Below are 19,979 nucleotides of genomic sequence, written 5' to 3' on the forward strand. Positions count from 1 at the left end.
GGGCATCTGCATCACAGGAACTGGCGGCACAAAAGCCTGCTGTCCTGGAGGGTCCTCAGCGTAGCCAAGAAACAGCCGGAGCAGAGGACAGAGGGAGGGGACGGGCAGCAGGAGCCGGCAGGCCAGGCCAGGCCTGGCGAGGGCTGGGGCTTTGCTGGAGGGAGAGGGTGGCCCAGATGGGGTGGAGGAAGGACCCGTGCATACAGGGATTACGGCACCTGGGCTGTCGTGCGGGGAGACGAAGGGGCCTGAGCAGGGTATTAAAATAGGGTGCTGACTGGGTTGAGGGGCACCCTCAAATTCACAAGCACTGGAAACTTGCAATGTGACCTTACCTGGAAATAGGGTCTTTGCCAATGAATTAGAGAGTAAAGCAGGAGGGAGAGGAGACCAGGGAGGAGACGGCCACCCCGCCCCGGGAGGCCCCGCCAGGCGCTGAGCCCACCGCCTGCATGGGAACGGAGGGCCAAGGACACAGAGAAGAAATCTCAGGGAAAGGCTGGCAGCTGGAGCTTCTGGGAGATGAAACCAGTAGGGGAGGGACGACGCTGGGACAGAAACACCACGCAGAGGTAGAGAGAAAGCCAGGCAAGGAAACAACCCAGGGCTGTGCCAGCCCCCAGCGAACGAGGGGCCCCACGGAGACGGTCAAGCGTCTGGCCCTACAGCCCACGCCCCGCTGGCCTGACGCAGACCCAGGCCACCCGGTGCGGCCGTGGGGAGGGCACAGGGAGGGTGACATGAGAAAGCGAAGTCCCCGTCCAGGGGCCAGAGGTCAACAGGCGGTGCCCCGGGCTGATCAAGGAAGCAAGAGTTGCTCAGACTTTGGAGCAGATCACTCAGCGGGAAGGGCCAGGAGAGGTGGGCCCGGCCGAGGCTGAGCCTGGGGGAGCGGGACACGGCTCTCGCTCGGCATCCACCCACCTGCTAAATAGTCTTCAAACTCAAAGAAACCTAAATGCACCTAACATCGGCCGCCATGCACCCGCTCGTTCCACAAATAGGTACTGGTGCGCCCTGGGGGTCAGGTCCTGAGGCTGCTGGGGGCACCATCGAGAACAGGACAGAGCCCCTGCCCTCTGGGGCGCCCCTTCTGCGTCAGCCACGGGAGGCATCTTGAGTGTCTCCCCTCTGAAGAGCACACGTGGTGGGCGCCCAGCAAGCAAGATGAAAGGCCATGGATAATTAATGCTGCTCTTCGCGGTGGCCTGAGAGAGAGCAAATACACGCAAAACCCATCTCTGGTTTCCAGAACACAAGGACCTCTGAAATCACAAGACATTAAAATAAAGCTTCAGGTAAAGGACTCTTGTTCTAGTTGCAGATCTGACGTCAGATCAAAACGGAATTGCTCCTGAAAGCTCAGGTGCTGGCTTATTATTCGAGGTTTGCCCAACCCCCACGTGCGGAAAAGACGCTGGCCTAAGTGCACCCAGCGGCTCAGCCAGCTGCCTCGGGACCCTGAGGCCGATCCCCAAAGGGCCCCGGGTCCCTTCTCCACTCGTTCCTCAGGCCCTCAGGGACACGTCCGATGCATCAGACTCTATTTGGGGGAAACAAAAGTTCTAGACCTTTTTGCCAGATGAGAAGGCTAGGAGCAGCTGCACCGTCCTCACGGGGCACCTGCAGCCAGGGGACGCTGGGGGCGCGGGTGCGGCTCCCATCGACGCCTAGAAGCACAAACCTGAGCCACTGGCTACCCTGGGGGACGGCGCTGCAATGCCCCACCCGCAGTCCACAGTTAATAACCCGTTCGCGTGTACTAAGCGGGTCAGAAGCCACGCGTCCCTGGGTCGGATACTGGGAGCGTTCAGTCGTGAAGCTCGGCTCCCAAAGAGCACAGCACCGTCTGGGACGACAGGGCGGGTGTCACCCTCATTGCTTCCCCCAGACGGCGGCACCTGAGAAGAGGATCGCACCTGCTCCTTCACCACTGGGCGCCTGCAAGTGCTTCCCTCCCCCGGCCCTCGTGCCGCAGACACAGCACCCCCGCAAAACTGCGCTTGCGGGGCGTGTCCACAGCCGTGGGATCAAGGGCCCACCTCTGCGACAGCTGCCACCACCCGAGGGTCAGCAGGCAACGCCGGCTCCCAACCACCGTGTGCCCTCGGCAGCATTTGGTGACGTCAGGCAGAGTGTGGGCCCTGCTAATCAGGGGCCAATTAACACAGACGAGCCCATCGTAGCACGTCAGTCGCACGCAGGCGGGCGCGGGAAGCACTGGGAACAGACCGGCGGGTGCGTGAGCATCCGCCGCCCCAAGGTCCTAGGCCCAGGGCAGGGGGCGCATTGGTGGGGGAGCCCTGAGCTGGCGGGAAGGCCGCTGCACCAAGGCCTCCGATTCTTCGGGGCCCCTTCCTCATCTCCGGTCACAGTCAGCCTGCCCGGGCACTGCCCATGCCACCTGCCGAGCCTACCACCTCCGCTACCACCGGAGAGGCTGGCGGCCACGCTCCAGCTCCGCGGCCACGTGGTCATCGTGCAGCTCCTTCAGACGCAGCAGCAGCTCCTCCAGGTTCTCCCCGGTGGCCGCCGACAGGGCGATGGCCTCTCGGCCTAGGCGGGCCTGCAGCTGGGGCAGCTGGGCTCTGGCCTGAGGGAGGTCGACCTTGTTCGCCACGATGGCATGGGGTCTCTCGGACAGGCCTTGCCTGTACTGTTCTAGCTCGTACTTCAGGTCATCCAGCTGCGTCCACGGCTCTGGCACCGAGAGGTCCAGCACGAACAGGAGGAAGGGGCAGCGCTCGATGTGCCTCAGGAAGGCCAAGCCCAGGCCCCTGTTCTGGTGGGCTCCGCGGATGATGCCCGGGATGTCGGCCACTGCGGAGGAGAAGAGCAGACGGTCCAGGAGGGGAACCTGGGACCTCTGAGCTCTGATCCTCTCCTTCCAAGGAACACCTTGCAAGTGAAGTCGTTCAATTTACTGCCTCAGTGATGCATCAGGCCAATTGCCATCCGAGGCATTTCAGCTTTCAGTTTTGCTAATGCTTTGAAATATTTGGTTGACAGGCATGATGACAGATCAGTCTCATAAGAACTACTTAACACATTCCAGTCTTTCTGGCTTCAAAAATGATTCAAAAAAGGGGAAAACGGCTTCCTGTACTCTATTAATAATCTGATTACCGATAGAAATGATAGAGTCTTCTGCAAATATAAAGTGCTATACAAATCACATCGCCAGCAGGCTTACTATTTTTAATGGGTACATTATCTTCTGGAAAAAGTTTTCTTCTCTCCAAATGGTACAGGGAAAGCTTTTTAAATCACATGTTGTCCACATGACTGAGGTTACCGAGTTCCCCACAGATGAAAGAGAAGAATAGAGGCGGTGAAAAGGAGTAATTTCCCCAGGTTTGAAATTTAAACTCCAATTCCTGCACTGCCGCTAGCAGATGCCTGGGGGAGAGGGTGGGAAGCAAACCTAACACCTGATTCTGATAGAGAACGACAGTTTTTAAATGAAGAAAACAACGCTACACCTAAGAGTTACGTAAGCATCACTCTGAATCCCATCGTCACCCTGACCCTCTGAGAGACCCTGGCGTCCTACCTGCTATTTGCTGGTGGTCCTCACAGTGAACGACCCCCACGTGCGGGTTCAGGGTGGTGAACGGGTAGGAGGCCACAGTGGGCCTTGCGTTGGAAATGGCCCGGAGAAGCGAGGATTTCCCTGCGTTGGGGAATCCGACCTGGAAGAGAGTGGGGACGGCCAAGGTCGGGGGTCCTGGGTCGGGAACCGGGGACGAGGGACAGCAGGGCTCCTGACGAAGCCAAGTGGGCTGCCCGGCCGCCGCTCTCCTGGCATGTCCCCCGCCATCCTCCCGCTGGGGCTTCAGGTGATACCCACCAGCCCAGCGTGTGCCACCGTTTTGAGCTCCAGGAAGAGGACCCGCTCCTGACCCGGCTGTCCGGGGGTACAAGTCGTGGGCGCGCGGTTGTCGTTGGCCAGGAAAAAGCGGTTGCCCTTCCCGCCTGCCCCGCCCAGCGCCGCGATGAACTCGTCGCCCGGGTGCGAGAGGTCAGCCAGGACTTCGTTCCCCTCCTTCACCAAAGTGCCCACGGGGACCTGAAAAATAACAAGCGCTTATAGGGGCAGCATGAGAAGGGGGCACAACTAAGCTCCACAGAGGGACAAAGGACCTGGGAAAGGGCCCAGCCCTAAAGGGCTTGCTTGAGAGGCTGACTGCACTGCAGGCAAACTGCATAAAATGGCTTTTCCCAACAGCGCGTCTAAAGCATGAGGGTGAACAAAAGCATCTGGAAAATGAGAGTGATGCTGAGAGCACAAGCTCTCCGCTCACAGGGGGGTGCCCGAGGGGGCGGGCGGGGGCAGATCTCGGGGCTGGAGACAGCGGGGGAGACCTGTGGGCCCCTCGCTGTGAATGCCATCGTCTCACGACTTTCTGAACAGGTGACACATTCACACGGTATGAGAGCAGCACAGAGCCCCCGTCCAGGGTTGCTTCGTGGGGGATGGGGCCCCTCTGGACCGCTCGGCAGGACCTGGGAGCTTGATGGCCCAGATGGCTTACCTGGATGTAGAGGACGGCGCCGCTTCGCCCAAAGCAGTTCTTCCTGCCGCCGGCTCCTCCGTCAAAGCCCTGGTACTGGGACAGGACTGAGGACAGGGACTTGACTTGCTGGTCAACTGGAAGTCAGAGCGAGAAGCGTCATCTCCCTCTGTGTCAAAGGCAGACCCATCTCATGTTGTTAAGTTTCTTTTGTTCAGATTAAGAACGTTAAGAATGCACCTGGGACGGGACTTCCCTGGTGGCGCAGTGGTTAAGAATCCACCTGCCAACGCAGGGGACACGGGTTTGAACCCTGGTCCGGTAAGATCCCACGTGCCGCGGAGCAACTAAGCCCGTGTGCCACAACTACTGAGCCTGCGCTCTAGAGCCCCTAAGCCACAACTACTGAGCCCACGCACCACAACTACTGAAGCCCAGGCGCCTAGAGCCCGTGCTCCGCAACAAGAGAAGCCACCGCAATGAGAAGCCTGCGCACCACAACGAAGAGTAGCCCCCGCTCGCCACAACTAGAGAAAACCCACGTGCAACAACAAAGACCCAACACAGCCCAAAATAAATAAATAAATAATAAAATAAAAATGAAAAAAAAAAACATCTAAAGAATGCACCTGGGACCATGGAATAAAGTTGTGGCAAAAGTCGCTCAACTAGCGATGTGACTTTCTGAAAAGCTAATTTCTTATCTTCTTTCAAAAAATACTACAATTTTCAAACAATTCAAAAATTACCCATAATGTCATCATCATCTTGAAAACAGCTGTCCTTACTGCGCTGTGAATGGTTACCGAGGGGACTAGTTTGCTAATGTTTGTGCCCCATGTGTGTCAGGGCAATCGATACCCTTTCAGCACTTGACTGAGATAGTTAACAGATTTAACCCTTTGACAGACTGTACCGGGATGTTAGATTCCCTGACAGTAAACTGTCTTTGTGGTCCTGAAATAAAAAAAAAAAAAAAAACCATCAAAGTTAGTTTTGGGTGGATTATCTAAACGTGAACATCCACATAATGTAATAAAATGATGTCCACAGGTCAATTTTTGAATCCAACTTCCCGTTAGGATAAGAAGATGAAAACTCCCCACCCCGGAGGCGTGCAGACACAGCGCGTTTCCCCGGGCCGCCCCTCGGGGCACCTGCCTCTCAGGATGACGTGGCCGCCGTAGCCTCCGTCGCCACCATCGGGGCCTCCAAACTCCTTCCGGGGCTCACTGTGGAAGCAGCTCACCCCGTCACCTCCGCGTCCCCCTCGGACAAGCACTCGGCGATGGTCCACAAAATGCCTTTTCTGCAGAGAGCACACAGTGGCCTGTCGTTACTAACTCTGCAGTCCTCCCAAGGACCAAGCAGTCATTTGAAATGTACCTTTTCCACCCATGACAGGCTTTAAAATTAGAAGCTAATGATATTAATATTGCTAATCGCTCCTAAAATGCAAATGTAAGAAAGGGTTCCCACAAGTCACTGCTATTTGTAGGCAAACGTAAATCAACAACGCAGATGTAAAAAGTGCTCAGCGTGGAATACACACCCCAGTCACGAACTCCACGCTAAAAACCTAAATAAAACGCAGTTTAGGAGACACTCCTTAAATAAAGCGTCTTCCCAGCTTTTTCAAATAGAAACGCGTTATTGAAATAACAGGTCTTTACTAATGGAAAGTTCTGTTCCTCAGGACGAGAGAATGAGAGTGACAGTCCCTGGGCCATTATCAGGCTTCCAACTAAGAACAGAAGTCTTCTGTGGCTGACTGAACAGGGCTCCTTTTTTAAATGGGGTGATGCAGACAGAGCCCTTATCTGAGAGCAAGTTTTTCTCTAGGTCCCTAAGGGAGACACAACTTACCTAAAGAATCAGAACTATCTAACCAGGTTAACATATATATATATATATATATATATGTTTTTTTTAACATTTATTTATTTGGCTGTGCCGGGTCTTAGTTGTCACACGCGGGATCTTCGTTGCGGCGTGCGGGATCTAGTTCCCTGACCAGGGATCAAACCTGAGCCCCCTGCACTGGGAGCGCAGAGCTTTAACCCCTGGGACCACCAGGGAAGTCCCCTAACCAGGTTCATATTTCATTAACGTTCGCTCACAGGACAAGATGTCCAGCTGCCCGAGGTGCCCGGGTGCAGTGCTGAGGGCGCCACTCCCAGCCCCGCCGTCCCGTCCCGAGGAGCCCACCTGCTCCCCGCACATGCGCACAGGCTGACGTGGTCGCCCACACGGCCCCTCCATGGGGACCAGGGCATCTGCATTTCCATCCACTACTCCATAAGCAGATCTTTTTTTAAAGGAAAATACAGAAATACTTTATGACGCTCTGGCACCACCACATGGAAAAACCATGAATTACTGTTTCAAAAACACAACGTACAATTTTGAACATGATGGAAATCAACCCGATGGGAAAAAAGCACAACTAATGAGCATCGTACAGAAGATAAAACTTAAGAGTCAATGTTTACATTCTGGGGAGGAGACAAAACCATGTGAAAACTTGATATATCTGAGTGCACACGCTGACCGCCAAAGTAATTTTTCCACAGGAAGTACTGTTTGCCCTAATGAGCCTTAATTGGAACCCGCACTTAGGAGGAAACAAAGTGGATTATAAACGTGTATTCTTGAATTTAATGAAGGATCATTCATGTTTTAAACAGGTTTTGGTGAACAGAATAAAAAAACACGTAAGCCTTCGGGAACTATAAAACTAAAGGTGTATGTCCCCGGTCCCCACCCCCCCATGTCATAAATTAAGAACTGTTCACATGTATCTAAGAATATATATAGTACATATCTCAGACACACAGGCTAATGATACCTAAAGCCCCAGGCACCCTCCCGGCGAAGGGAGCGAACACGGTCATCACTTCCGGCGCGCCGGGCACTCACCCCGGGTCCGCCGCCGTTTTAGGCCAGCCCAGTATTTGGTACCCGCAGGCCTTCACCTCACGTCCTCATTTCCAAGGATAAATGAAGACAAGACAACAAGAGCTCACAACAACGCCCTGTGCCTTCGGAGGGGAAACGACAGTCAAATTCCTTCAAGGTTAGAAGCCTCACCAGTTTTTTCTCTGAGAGCAGCTTCTTCCTGGGGGGTTCCTGGTGCTTGGTGCAGCCCGCACAGCTGACCGAGAGCAGCCTGGGAGAAGCGTGCTGGGGAAGGAGCCGCCCGGGCCTGGGAAACGCTCGTGCCAATGGTGTCCAGCACCCCACGCCCTCCAACACCGGCCAGGATCTCGCTGAGAAAAGCCTCGAACGTATCATGGTTCCTTAACAAAAGTCAAACTGGCAAAATAAGACATCTGGTTTAAACCTGAACATGAAACCGAAACTAAAGACGTGTCAGCATCTGGCACAGGAGAATCCTGGTGCGTGTTTCTGAAACAAATAAATGAACCAATGAGTGACTTTCTTACCTCACTCACCACTTTCCACTCCGAGTCGTGCCCTATTAGCCTATATGCTACTTGGAGGGAGTTCCCTGGGGGCCTAGCAGTTGGGACTCTGGGCTTTCACTGCCGGGGGTCCGGGTTCCGGGTTCGATCCCTGGTCAGGGAACTGAGATCCCGCAAGCTGCACAGCGCAGCGAAAGAAAAGTCTCCTTAGCCTATATGCTACTTGGGGGAAAGATCTGCGTACAAAGGATTTAAATCATTAAACGTCTTGCAACTCTGGAATATACTCCCTATAGAATATCAAATACCTGCTAAATGAAAATATCAAAAAGGAAATATCAGCCTCAAATCAAGATTTCTTAAAAACACCCATTTACTCAGATGCTATGGTGTTATCCTGCACAGTTTAAAATGGTCCAACTGGAACACAGTGGGATATTTCCTATGGGTGCAGTGGGTAAGCTGCCAGACTCTGCACAAGGACCTCTGCCCCTTTTCCCCAGGGTGACCTAGGACAGTTCACTCATCTGACGACGGACCAGGCTGGGAGGGACGGGAAGCACGACAGCAGTACCCGGCCCACGTGAGCTACTTTTCAGTCACTAAGAGCTGGTTACACCACTGCTCGTTCATTAAACAGCTTGTGACAATTACGTATCTTGCAGGTGCCGAGGGCCAACGTGAGGCGTCTCAGGCCCAGCCCTCCAGGAGACGACAGCCCTCCCCCTCCACTGCTCTGAACATCACCCACTTCCACGTGTCCCCGCTTCACAGGCACACGTGTGCCACGTAAAAGGAAACCACTGAGGCTTTCCTCCCATTGTTAAGTGCAAACTACACATACAGAAGGGATATAAATGTACACGCACTATTTTAAAAATAATTATAAAGCCACCACGTGCGCAATACAGCGGGCGAGGAAACAGAATTTGCCTTTTCCATTGAAGCCCCTCCTGTGTGCCTCCTGCTCCATAGCTCTTGCCCCTTCTGAAAAGGAAATACTTTCTTGGTGGGAGTTATTCCCTCCACATGGCCCTGAAAAGCTTTGCTGTTTGTTTGGAAACAATCAGTTATAGAAAAGTTGGAAGAACAGTACAAAGGAAAGTCCGTGGATCACTTGATGGTGGGCGGCCGACCTGACACCCACCCCCCCCCGGACGCGGAAGTGTGGCTCCCTGTGGACAGAGGCACCCCCTACAGAACCAGGGGGAGGGCCTTTGAAAGCAGGCCACCGGCCACGCCCAGACCCCCAGGTTTGGCTAACGGTCCCTATAGCGTCTCCCACAGCAAAGGGTCCAGCTCAGAACCACGAGCTGCGTTTTGCTGTCACGTCTCTGCAGCCCCTCCCTGACTCTCGTGCCCCTGACACCTGGAAGGTCACAGGCCAGCTGTTCTGCAGCATGTCCTCGTTTTCCCTCTGACGGACGTCCCTTTGTGACGAGACGCGGGCAATGCACCTTTGGCAGGAATTTCACACGAGTCACGGGGCCTTGCTCACCCTGCCCACGGAGCTCCAGCGCAGGGGGGCCCTGCCCGGCTTCCCTGCTGTCGGGACGCCCCTCCCTCCCTGTGCAGCTATGAGGACCTCGGGGGAGGTGGCCTGAGACTGTGCAAATCCCGTTCCTCATGAACTGTCCATTGACTCCTTTTCACGGGCTCAGTTTCCTGTTTTATTCAGTTAGCTACACTCTGCTACGACCATTCACTTCGATGCCCAAGTTGTCTCTGGTTTGGGCAGTGGCAGCCCATCCCTTGGCTTCGGTGTCCTTCTGACACGTGCCCCTCAACCTGTGAGCACCTCCCTGCTTCCTGGCACAAAATGGTCCAGGCTCGCCGGGTACTTTCCCTGGCTGACCCTGAAATCAGCCTTTACTCCAAGGAGCCCTGGTTCTTTTAGTGGAGAGTGGCACTGAGAAGGCCACCTGTGTGCTGGGGGTGCTCAGGGGCCCTGGGGTGGTGCTGCTTGTGGGTCCTCTCCGCGGACGGAGCAGACGGAGGTAAACGCATCCACACACAACACTCACACCTGCAGTCACTGCTCCACCGATCCAGCCACGGTTTTGGAGCAGCACCTTTTGAAAACCATGGGTTCACACCTATACTCCCAATTCCAACTCAACACCACAAGGTTCTGCCTAATTTTCCCCTTCCGTCTTTGCAAGTCCATCCTCTGACTGTCAGAGTCCTGGCCCCGTTGCCCTCAGTATGTTTACCCGCCCAGCCTCGACAGTGACCAAGCCCCCACCTCCTGACGTAGGTGCTCTCCCCTTCCACTGGGCCACCCCTCCATGGGGACACCCTCCCCCTGGTATCTTCCTGTTAATGTATTCTCCTAAATACACCTTTATTTCGGCATGATTGTAGATTTACGGAAAAGGTGATACTCCCATATACATCTTACCCAGTTTCCCCTAATATTGGCATCTTACATGACCAGGGTACACTTGTCAAAACTAAGAAACCAACCCTGCTATGTTATTATTAATTAAACTCAGGATGGCATTTGGATTTCACGTTTCCCCATGAATATCCTTTTTCTGTTCCAGGATCCCACACTGCATTAAGCCCTCTTAAAAGATATTTTTAAAGTGCTAAAAGAAAAAAGTCCCACCCAGCGTTATTACACAGCCCGTGAAAATATCCTTCAGGGAGGGAAGTGAATTAAGACATGCTGGGTGGTGGGAGACACTGTCTCCACAAACAGTACCCCAGAAAGAAAATGACACCACAGGGAAACCCCAACCTTTAGGAACGAGGAGAGAGCAACAGAGATGGTAAGCATGAAAGACTATTTTTTGGGGACTTCCCTGGTGGCTCAGTGGTTAAGAATCCACCTGCCAGCGCGGGGGACACGGGTTCAATCCCTGGTCCGGGACGATCCCACATGCCGTGGAGCAACTAAGCCCGTGCGCCACAACTACTGAGCCTGCGCTCCAGAACCCGCGAACCACAACTACTGAGCCCGCACGCCACAACTACTGAAGCCCGCGCGCCTAGAGCCCGTGCTCCACAACCAGAAAAGCCACGGCAATGAGAAGCCCGCACACCACAACAAAGAGTAGCCCCGACTCGCCGCCACTAGAGAAAGTCCGTGTGCGGCAACGAAGACCCAACGCAGCCAATAAATAAATAAATAAATAAATAAATAAAAGTACCTATCCTTTAAAAAAAAAAAAAGACTATTGTTTTCCTTGTAAGAGTTTTAAAATATGTATGACTGTAGAAGGAAAAATTATAACACTGTCCAGTGGGTTTCCCATGCATGCAGAGGTGATTGCAAGGTTTCCACATTTCTGTGAAGTGGCACAAGTCTTAAGTCTAAGTGGATCATGAAAGGTTAGGTATGTGCATTGTAATCTCCAGAGTAACCACTAAAACGTATTTCAGAGATATATCCAAAGGCCAATAAGTAGATGAAATGGAATGCTAAAAGCCTTTCTGATAACTCAAAAGAAAGGGGACAGCAGAACAAAAAAGAGGGACAAAAGGAAAACAAATAATAAAATGGTACCCTAAACCTAACCATACACGTAACTCAGACAAAACAGACTTCCACAAAAAGAGCATTACCTGAGATGAACAAAGGCATCTGATAATGACAAATGGAATTAGTCATCAGGAAGGCCTAACAATTAAAAATGTGCGGGAGCCTAATAACAGATGCAAAATACAGACAGCAAAGTTGGACAGAATTAAAGGGAGAAACAGACCATTCCACAATGATAGCAAGAAATTTTAACAACACTCTCTCAAGAGTGATGAAATGAGTAGTTGAAAAACGAAACAAACGATCGAAAACAGTAAAGACACAGAAAATCTGAACGGTGCTATCAACGATATGGACTAATTGACATTTATAGAACAGTACATCCAACAACTGGAGAATATACGTTATCTGTAGCTGCATGAGAAACATTCACTAAGACAGACCACACCACAGGTCGTAAGAGGAGTCTCAATAAATTTAAAAGGAGCGGGGACTTCCCTAGCGGTCCAGTGGTTAAGACTTCGCCTTCCAATGCAGGGGGTGCAGGTTTGATCCCTGGTTGGGGAGCTAAGATCCCACATGCCTGGCGGCCAAAAAACCAGAACATAAAACAGAAACAATATTGTAACAAAATTCAATAGACTTTAAAAATGGTCCACATCAAATAAAAATTTTTCCTTTAATAAACAAATTTAAAAGAATAGAAACATATCAAGTGTATTCTCTAAACACAACAGAATTGAAGTCAATAAATATAAAATACCTAGGAAAACCCCAACTATCTGGAAATTAAACAACACTCTTCCAAATAATCCAATAGGCAAAAGAAGAAATCAAAAAATATTTTGAACTGAATGAAAGTATGACATACCAAAATTCATGGGATGCAGCTAATGTAGTGCTTAGAGGGGAACTTTTAGCTCTAAATGCTTCTATTAGTAAAGGGAAGAAAGATCTACATAGGGGGTCATCTTGGAAACCAGTACCACACAAACCAATCTGGCTTACCTTGAACGACTAGCTTTTTTATATACTGCAACTCTTTAATTGCAAACATTTCTCCCTATTCTGTTCTTGGTGGCATTAGAGAATTTGATTTTCTCTCTAGAGTTGGAGAAGAAAGAAATAATTTTCTGCTTTAGATACAATAATATTAGCATTCTAATTTCAGTCTTTCCACTTAATTTTTTTTTTTTCCACTTAGTTTTTTAATAAACAATGTATTAACTTCCTTCTGCATGTGCTTTCAACTGTGTTGAACTGTATTATTTTTTTTTCTTTTCTAATTCTAGAGTTTCTAATTTTTAATCTTCTAGGCTTCATCCTTCCTAAATATACTTTAAATTATTAATTTAAAAAAAAAGAAAAAAGAGAAGAAAGATCTAAAATCAGTGACTTAAGGTTTCAAATCAAGAAACCAGAGAGAGGGGACTTCCCTGGTGGTCCAGTGGCTAAGACTCCACGCTCCCAATGCAGGAGGCCCGGGTTCCATTCCTGGTCAGGGAACTAGATCCCACATGCCACAACTAAGAGTTTTCATGCCACAACTAAAGATCCCGGACGCTGCTACTAAGACCCGGCGCAGCCAAATAAATTCTTTAAGTATTTAAAAAAAAAAGAAAGAAAGAACCAGAGAGAAGAGAAAAGTAAATGGAAAGAAGGAAAGAATAAAGAGCAGAAATAAATGAAACTGAAAACTGACAACTGAAAAACTACCACAGCTTAAAAACTAGCTCATTGAAAAGATAAACAGAACTGACCAACCTCTAGCTAGACTGGTAAGAAAAGTAGAGAACACAAATCACCAATGTCAGGGTTATCAATAACAAACCTTACAGGCATTGAAAGGGTAAAAGAACACCATGAACCACTTTTTGCCAACATATTCAACAACTTATGTGAAATGGGCAAATTTCTTGAAAAACACAACTACCAAATAAACAAGAAAAACAGAAAATCCCAACAGCCCTGTATCTACTAAAGAAGTTGAATTTGTTATAAAAGAGCATTCCCAGAAAGAAGACTCCAGACTCAGACTGTTTTACCGGTAAATTCTATCAAACATTCAAGGAAGAAATAACAGCAATCTTACAAAAACTTTTTCAGAAAATACAGGAAGTGAGATCACTACCCAACTCATTTACTGAGGGCAGCGAAAGCCCAGTACCAAAACCTGACATTAAGAGAAAAGAAAATGACAGCCCAACATCCTTCATAAATAAGAAGTGAAGAATCCTTAACAAAGCATCCAGCTGAGCCCAGCAGTAGAGAAAGGATCACCCACCAGGACCAAGTAGGATGATCTCTGGAGCCCCAGGCTTCACCAACAGTCAGATCCACTCACCCATCTCACGGTGACAACCACATACACCTGACAAAAGACAGAACCCATTCATGATTAGGAAAATGAAACGACACAGCAAACTAGGAACAGAAGGGAACATCTTCAACCTGATAAAAGGCATCTACAGAAGGCCTACAGCTAACACCACACTAACCGGAGAAAGACAGAACTGTCACCCTTTGAGACAGAGAAAACAAGGGTGCCCATGTTCAACACGTCGGTGGAACACTGTCTTTTAGACACTGCAATAAAGAACTAAAAAATAAAAAAGAAGAGGTAAAACTGCAGAAAATATGACTGTCTCCACAGCAAATTCCAGTGAAATCTATAAAACAAAGATTAGAATTAATATACAAAGAAGCAAGGTTATCGGTTACAAGGTTAATTTACAAAAGTCAACTGTGTTCTTCTACACTAGCAGCAAACTATAAAATGAAATTAAGACAACAATCCCATTTACAGTGACACCAATTACAAAAGCATCTAGAAATAAGTTTAACAATAAACATTTAAGACCTCTACCTCACTACTGGCAAGATACTGTTCTAAGTGTTTTCCAGGGATTAATGCATTTAGCTCTCATAACAGCCCTGTAAAGAAAGTACAGATGAGGACACGGAGGCAAAGAGAGGTGAAGTGACTTACCCAAGGTCACAGATCTCTCAGATGGGAGGAGTGGGAGTGGAGTGTGAAAGCAGGTTGTCAAGGGGCAAAAACAACCACCTGATCATCAAAGAAGCACACCCACAGCTAAGTCTGCTGGAGAGCTACGCCATCCATTCCAGCCGGGTTGAAAACCAAGCTTCTGGGCACCGGTAACACGAAACCTGAAAGCGATCAATCAAAGAGGTGACGATTGGAAAGCCAACCAGAGACCTGAACTCTGAATCTTGCCTAATGTGGAGTACTCCTCCTTTTTACCTTTTCAGTGTGTTTGGAAAAATCTGCTGAACGCATGCCGTGGCTCTCCCTTGGCACGTGAACAAGTTCACTTTGGTTTCACATGACTATGTGGTCTTTGTTTTCCTTCTAATGCTTTACCTGCTCTGGCCAATAGCCCCATATGGCTACTAAGTTTAAATTAACTAAAAAAATTTTAAACGTAAAAACTGAGTCCCTCAGTCACACAAGCCACATTTCAAGTGCTCACAGCCACGTGGCCAGTGGGTAGTACCACAGTGGCCAGCACCCATTAGCACATTTCCACCATTACAGAAAGTTCTACTGGACAGCGCTGGCCTATACTGTGCAGTGGGAACTCAGATTCCTCGTAGGAGCACCCCTGTTCCTGGGCCCAGCAGAGCAGAGTACAAAAGGTGGGACGGTGGTGAAAGCTGAGGGCCCAGAGTCAGTCAGACTTCATGATTACAGGATGGGGGCTTTTAAAAATGCTGGGAAGGCGCTCAATACACGGCAAGGGCTCCACTTTGTTCTGTGAAGTGTTAAGATCAGTTCTACTGGTCCATACACGTTATCATCTGCCAGGAGCCTCCTCTAAGATCCTCCTACGGAAATTTTAAATTTTATTCCATGGGAATTCCCCCGGCGGTCCAGTGGTCAGGACTCTGCGCTCTCACTGCCGAGGGCCCAGGTTCAATCCCTGGTCAGGGAACTAAGATCCCCCAAGCTGCTCGGCCAAAAACAAACAAACAAACAAAAATCCCTTACCACCACCCTATGAGGGGTAACAGTGCATGCTGGTTTTTCCCCATCTGCTTGTCTAGACCCCTTCTCCACCCTGCTCCGTTTCAGGAGCCTACCCTGCATGCCTACCCTCAGCTACCTTGCCGTGGGGAGGAGACTGGAGGGAGAAGCAGGAGGGCTGGATCCTGACTGAAGGTCGACTTCCAGCCAAGGAAGCCCCGTCTACACTGCTCTCTGCTGGTCCTGGTAACTGGCCCTCCCCTTATCCTGCGGGTGTCTAGGCGCAGAACCAACTCCACTGTTACTAGCGCCAGATAAAAACACTAACTCTGCTGTTTCCCTGCACACTCCGCTATAAACTGGGCCTTTACAAACCCTCCTTAAAGTATCCTAAAGTGATGGTGCCATAACTTCCGACCCTTACATTTTTTATGCCGTTTTGTTTACCACGCTGCCTGGCATGCGGGGTCTCAGTTCCCCGACCGGGGATCGAACGGTGCCCCCTGCATTGAAAGCGCGGAGTCTTAACGGCTGGACCGCCAGGGAAGAAGCCCCTTTACGCCCACTCCAAAGGAGTGGAGGCTGAGACTCAGAGAGGCTCTCGCGTGCCCAACACGGTGTCCTCGCTGCCTGTATTTCACAGCAGGGTTCTTCAAATGAGGGATGCGTACGCGACCACCATCCAAGGGAACCGAAGCAAGGGTCATTTTAAAAGAGTCAGTTTTGTGCTCCTTAACTGTGGACACGTTTTCTCTGCTAAAGCATATCTGCCTGGGAACTGAATTGCGTTGAAAAGCGTGATCTCCTTTCCGCTCGTGTCGTGAGAAGGGCCCTCTACAGAAGGAAGCCCCCTCCAGGGAGCTGACCCGAAGGACACGCCTCCCTCCTCCCGACAGGCCCGCGAGCAGGACAGACCCCGGTGTCCGCAGCGGCGCGGACGGCGTACCCGGTGCCGGCCCAGCCCGCCCAGAGCGCCCTCGCAGGAGGACGCCGCTCCTGTGCGACCCAGTGTTTATCACGCGCGCGCACGCTCACGCTGTTCGGTGCAACCGCGCGCCACAGCAGGTACAGAGCAACGTCCGGGAGGAAGGGTTTCACACTCAGGACCTCGGCCCGAGGGCGTCTCCGGGCCACCCGAGCCCGCCCACGCGCGCTGAGGGGAAGCCGGAAGCCCGGGCCGGGGACCCGAGGGCGCCCCCAGCCGCTATTCGCACTCACCACTCGAGACGGCACTCCACTTCCGGGGCCGGCTCCGGGGGTCACTTCCGGGGCGGGTCCCGCCTGCGCCGGGCTCCCCAGCGCGCATGTGCGGCGCGGGGATGGGTGGGGAAACGGAGCTGCTCGCGTCTGCGCAGAGGCGAGCGTGGTCTTCGGCGTGTGGACCGGGGCCGCCTCGGGACCGGGGGACTCGGGGACGCAGGGACCCCGGGCCCGGCAGCCGTCTCCCCGCCGGGGCTTCCGGTTCCCCATCACCTCACGGAAACTCAGTCTCCAGGACGGTTCTCGAAGAGCCAGTTTATTAATCACAACAAAGGCATAGACAACTTAGACGCCAAAGTCCGGCTGAGGAGAGAAACGGACGGGTGAGGATGGTTGTCCGGGAACGGGCTGTGCTCACGGACGAGACGGCGTGACCTGCTCAGTCAGGGCCGGGAAGTCACACGGAAACGCCCTCCTCTCGGTCCGAGTGTGAGCGGCCGCCCCGCACGGACCGCCGAGGCCCGGCTGCGGCTGCGGGCGCGCGACGGATGCTCGGGCCGGAGGCGGCGGGGCCAGCCGGCGGCCTGGGCGCTGTCGGCACCTCCGCGGGCCGCGCCGGTCACCGCTCGAGGCCCGCCCGGCCCGGGCCTCGGCCGTGGCAACTCGGCGGCACCGACCGCACCGCGCGAGCGACTCTCGGGCCTAAGCGTCTGCAGACATTCGTGTTGCGGAAGAGGAGACACAAAACAGGGAACGGAAACGAGCTGCTGGCATCACTTCCCCACAATATTACATAAAAACGGACAGCACGTTAAATAAACATTTTGTTATTAATCATTAAATATATGAACACCGACAATCATGTATAAATTAGGAAATAGATGTACAAACTATTTCACAAAGTGCTTTTAAAAATATATACACAACATTCAAGAAATTCTTAATGTAAGACATTTCAGATTGAAGTTTCGGGATAAGTTTTTTTGTGTCCTTTTCCTTCAAAAAGTATTAATACAGCACTTAAAAAAAACAAACACACACACACACACACACACACACACACAAAAGGCATATTCCCAGACTGGCAAAAAATAAAAATAAACTATTTTCACAGTTCTCTGAAATGCTTAACATTTTCAACGGGAAAATTTAATCCCCGACTGAGTTTGCAAATTAGTTCTATGAAAATTGTCAGGAAAGAACAGGACAAAATCAAGGGAAATGGCTCCCCCAATGAAATTACTAATGTCTGTGTCATTTAGCAGTTAAGGACTCTCATTTCAGTAACTTAATACAGAGATGTATTTTTAAGCCCTTACCAGTGCTAAGGGTTTCTAAAAACCCGTATGTCTACAAAATAAACACTTCTATCCCAAGGCATGTGTGATTCTGTCTCCACAGAGGAGGGGAGAAGGTCCTAGAACAGGACTAATACTCGACCCATCCCTTCTTTCCTCTGAGCCTTAGTGATTCATCTGTAAAACAGCAACAAGTAATTGCCACCAGATTCCCAGTGTGGACTACAGGAATTCACTCCAGTAAAAACACATCGAAAATGTCTTATAAACTGTAAAAGTACTCAATTCTGGATAAAGAACTACTTTAAATTTCAAACTTAATAAAACACCTTCAGTAGACCTGATATATGAAGAATTGGATATATTTTTATTTTCTGGTTGTCTTGGAAATATGTCAGCATTTATCCAAAGATGTTTTTAAAGGGGTCATAATAAATATGGATATTGTTATCCAGGTAAGAGTTGATAAAATGTCCATATGACTTTTTAGTGAAATGTAGAATTTTTCCTTTGACCTGACTTTTCCACATGAGCTGTCTTTAATGTCTGCACAGAATTTAAATGGCATTTAATGTCCTAGGAATGTAAAAATTAACTCAAATTTCTCTCCATAAGAGCTTTCCTTCTCATTAGGAAGAACACAGTAAAATCAGTGGTGTTCTTTTTAAATATAAGATGTGAATTTCAGATATCCCTAAAAGAAAAGGAACGCTTGCTTGGAGATCTGAATAAGTAGGTCCTGGAAGAAGTAGTATAAAATAAACAACTTGCCAACAGTTTGGAAAATTTGGTGTCAATATTTTAAATTATAACTTTGGAATTGGGCATATTAAATATTAAAATTCCAGAAATGACCATCAGATAAACAAGGGCCAAAGCCAAAGTAATTCCAGAGACTACCTTCTCTTTCCTTCAGCAACACCACTCTCCCTGGGTAAGGCTAATCATTCATTGCCTTCATGGATTCCTATTTATTTAGAACAGTCATTGATCCCTCTTTACTTTTTAATACAAAAACATATAGCTTTTTGGATAAACACGATTGGTGAGAGACACAGGTAACGAGTGAGCTCTGAAAATAACGGTTCACAGCGTCTCCAAATGAGGCTTAGTCATCCTTTCCATCATGTAACAGAAACTGACGCAAATCACAGAAGATGCTTCCCACCACCCCCTCATCGAGGCACAGGAAGAGGCTGCCATCCAGGGGCTGTGCACACGTGTCCAGCTGCGGTGCGGCCAGTGAAAGACAAGTTTACAACCCACAGTACGACAGTGCATGAGACGCGTCAGACCTAAGGTCTGTTTATACAAGTACGTGGACTATGGCCTCTTGTAGGTATGTCCCATCACTGGGCACAGAACACTCTGATGACAAAAGGACCCCTAAAGCTAGCTATAAACACTGCGGGGGGGGGGGGTGGACAAAAAGGGACAACCTCTCCGTTGTATGGACATACAATACTATACACAGCACCAAATATGTCACACCATCAAAGCGCTGTCTTGCACCAGCGGTGCACGCTCGGCGTCCTGCCCCACGTGAAATGTGCACGCTTCACATGCAGACGCTGCGTGGGGTGAAGGGGCAGCCCGCAGGTCACAGCTCATCAGAACTGTCACCGGCCTGTCCATCCCAGACAGACATGCCACTGCAAGCCTCCATAAGAATGTTTGTCCTTTACTGCTGGTAATTTCCGTACTGGCCCTGCAAGAGACAAGCACACAGATTACACCCCAACAGTCCTGCGTGAGAGGGTCCACGCCCAAGGGTAAGACAAACCGCCCCACCCCCGCCAACACCCAGGCTGAGAGGTGGAGGGAGGATAAAAGGCAAGCGACCAAACAGCCTCTGCCTGTTTCCACGAGCCAGGCAGAGAAGCAGCCTTCCAGAAGCCACTATCCAGGCCGCAGCTACTGATTTAGGTCAGAGGGTGGAAGAGGCTGGTTCACCCAGTCACACAGCAGCTCACTGTGCTGGGCTGGGCCTGGTCCAGGTGCCTCAAGTCACGTCCCCACCCTGAGCCTGCTGTGAACAGGTCTGTGACGGGCTCCCCCAGCCACAAA

General features: G+C 50.5%; 2 protein-coding genes across 8 annotated transcripts in view; both read right to left on the bottom strand.

Annotated features, from left to right (window-relative positions):
* Positions 1–2,323: 2,323 nt before the first annotated feature.
* MTG2 (mitochondrial ribosome associated GTPase 2) lies at positions 2,324–16,694 on the bottom strand. 7 transcript variants are annotated; one of them, XM_068565647.1, is made up of 8 exons: positions 16,633–16,694; positions 14,416–14,597; positions 7,605–7,829; positions 5,676–5,823; positions 4,536–4,651; positions 3,851–4,069; positions 3,554–3,692; positions 2,324–2,820 (listed from the first exon to the last, which is right to left on the bottom strand). In XM_068565647.1, exons 3-8 carry the CDS (start codon positions 7,806–7,808, stop codon positions 2,426–2,428), a joined length of 1,221 nt encoding a protein of 406 aa, XP_068421748.1. In that variant the 5' UTR covers positions 7,809–7,829; positions 14,416–14,597; positions 16,633–16,694; the 3' UTR covers positions 2,324–2,425. The 7 variants fall into 7 exon arrangements, with proteins under 7 accessions (XP_068421748.1, XP_068421747.1, XP_068421752.1 ...); XM_068565646.1 differs by lacking the exon at positions 16,633–16,694 and adding an exon at positions 16,450–16,625; XM_068565651.1 differs by lacking the exon at positions 16,633–16,694 and adding an exon at positions 16,361–16,625 and having other exon boundaries at positions 7,605–7,813.
* A 220-nt stretch (positions 16,695–16,914) lies between these two features.
* Positions 16,915–19,979, bottom strand: part of SS18L1 (SS18L1 subunit of BAF chromatin remodeling complex) — a 28,745-nt gene continuing 25,680 nt past the window's right edge. The window contains exon 11 of the mRNA XM_068565399.1: positions 16,915–19,620. Within this exon, the coding sequence (XP_068421500.1) occupies positions 19,594–19,620 (27 nt within the window). The 3' untranslated portion in view covers positions 16,915–19,593. The remainder of the gene's footprint in view (positions 19,621–19,979) is intronic.

This window comes from Eschrichtius robustus, chromosome 16 (assembly GCF_028021215.1).
Source record: "Eschrichtius robustus isolate mEscRob2 chromosome 16, mEscRob2.pri, whole genome shotgun sequence".
Taxonomy (NCBI): domain Eukaryota; kingdom Metazoa; phylum Chordata; class Mammalia; order Artiodactyla; family Eschrichtiidae; genus Eschrichtius; species Eschrichtius robustus.

Excerpts from the sequence above, each read along its gene's own strand:
- MTG2 (XM_068565647.1), bottom strand. The coding sequence starts at position 7,808 with ATGATACGTTCGAGGCTTTTCTCAGCGAGATCCTGGCCGGTGTTGGAG. Across the intron at positions 4,652-5,675 it reads CGGCCACGTCATCCTGAGAG|TTGACCAGCAAGTCAAGTCC; the intron begins GCAGGTGCCCCG and ends TCTGACTTCCAG. Across the intron at positions 3,693-3,850 it reads CGGTGGCACACGCTGGGCTG|GTCGGATTCCCCAACGCAGG; the intron begins GTGGGTATCACC and ends ACTCTCTTCCAG.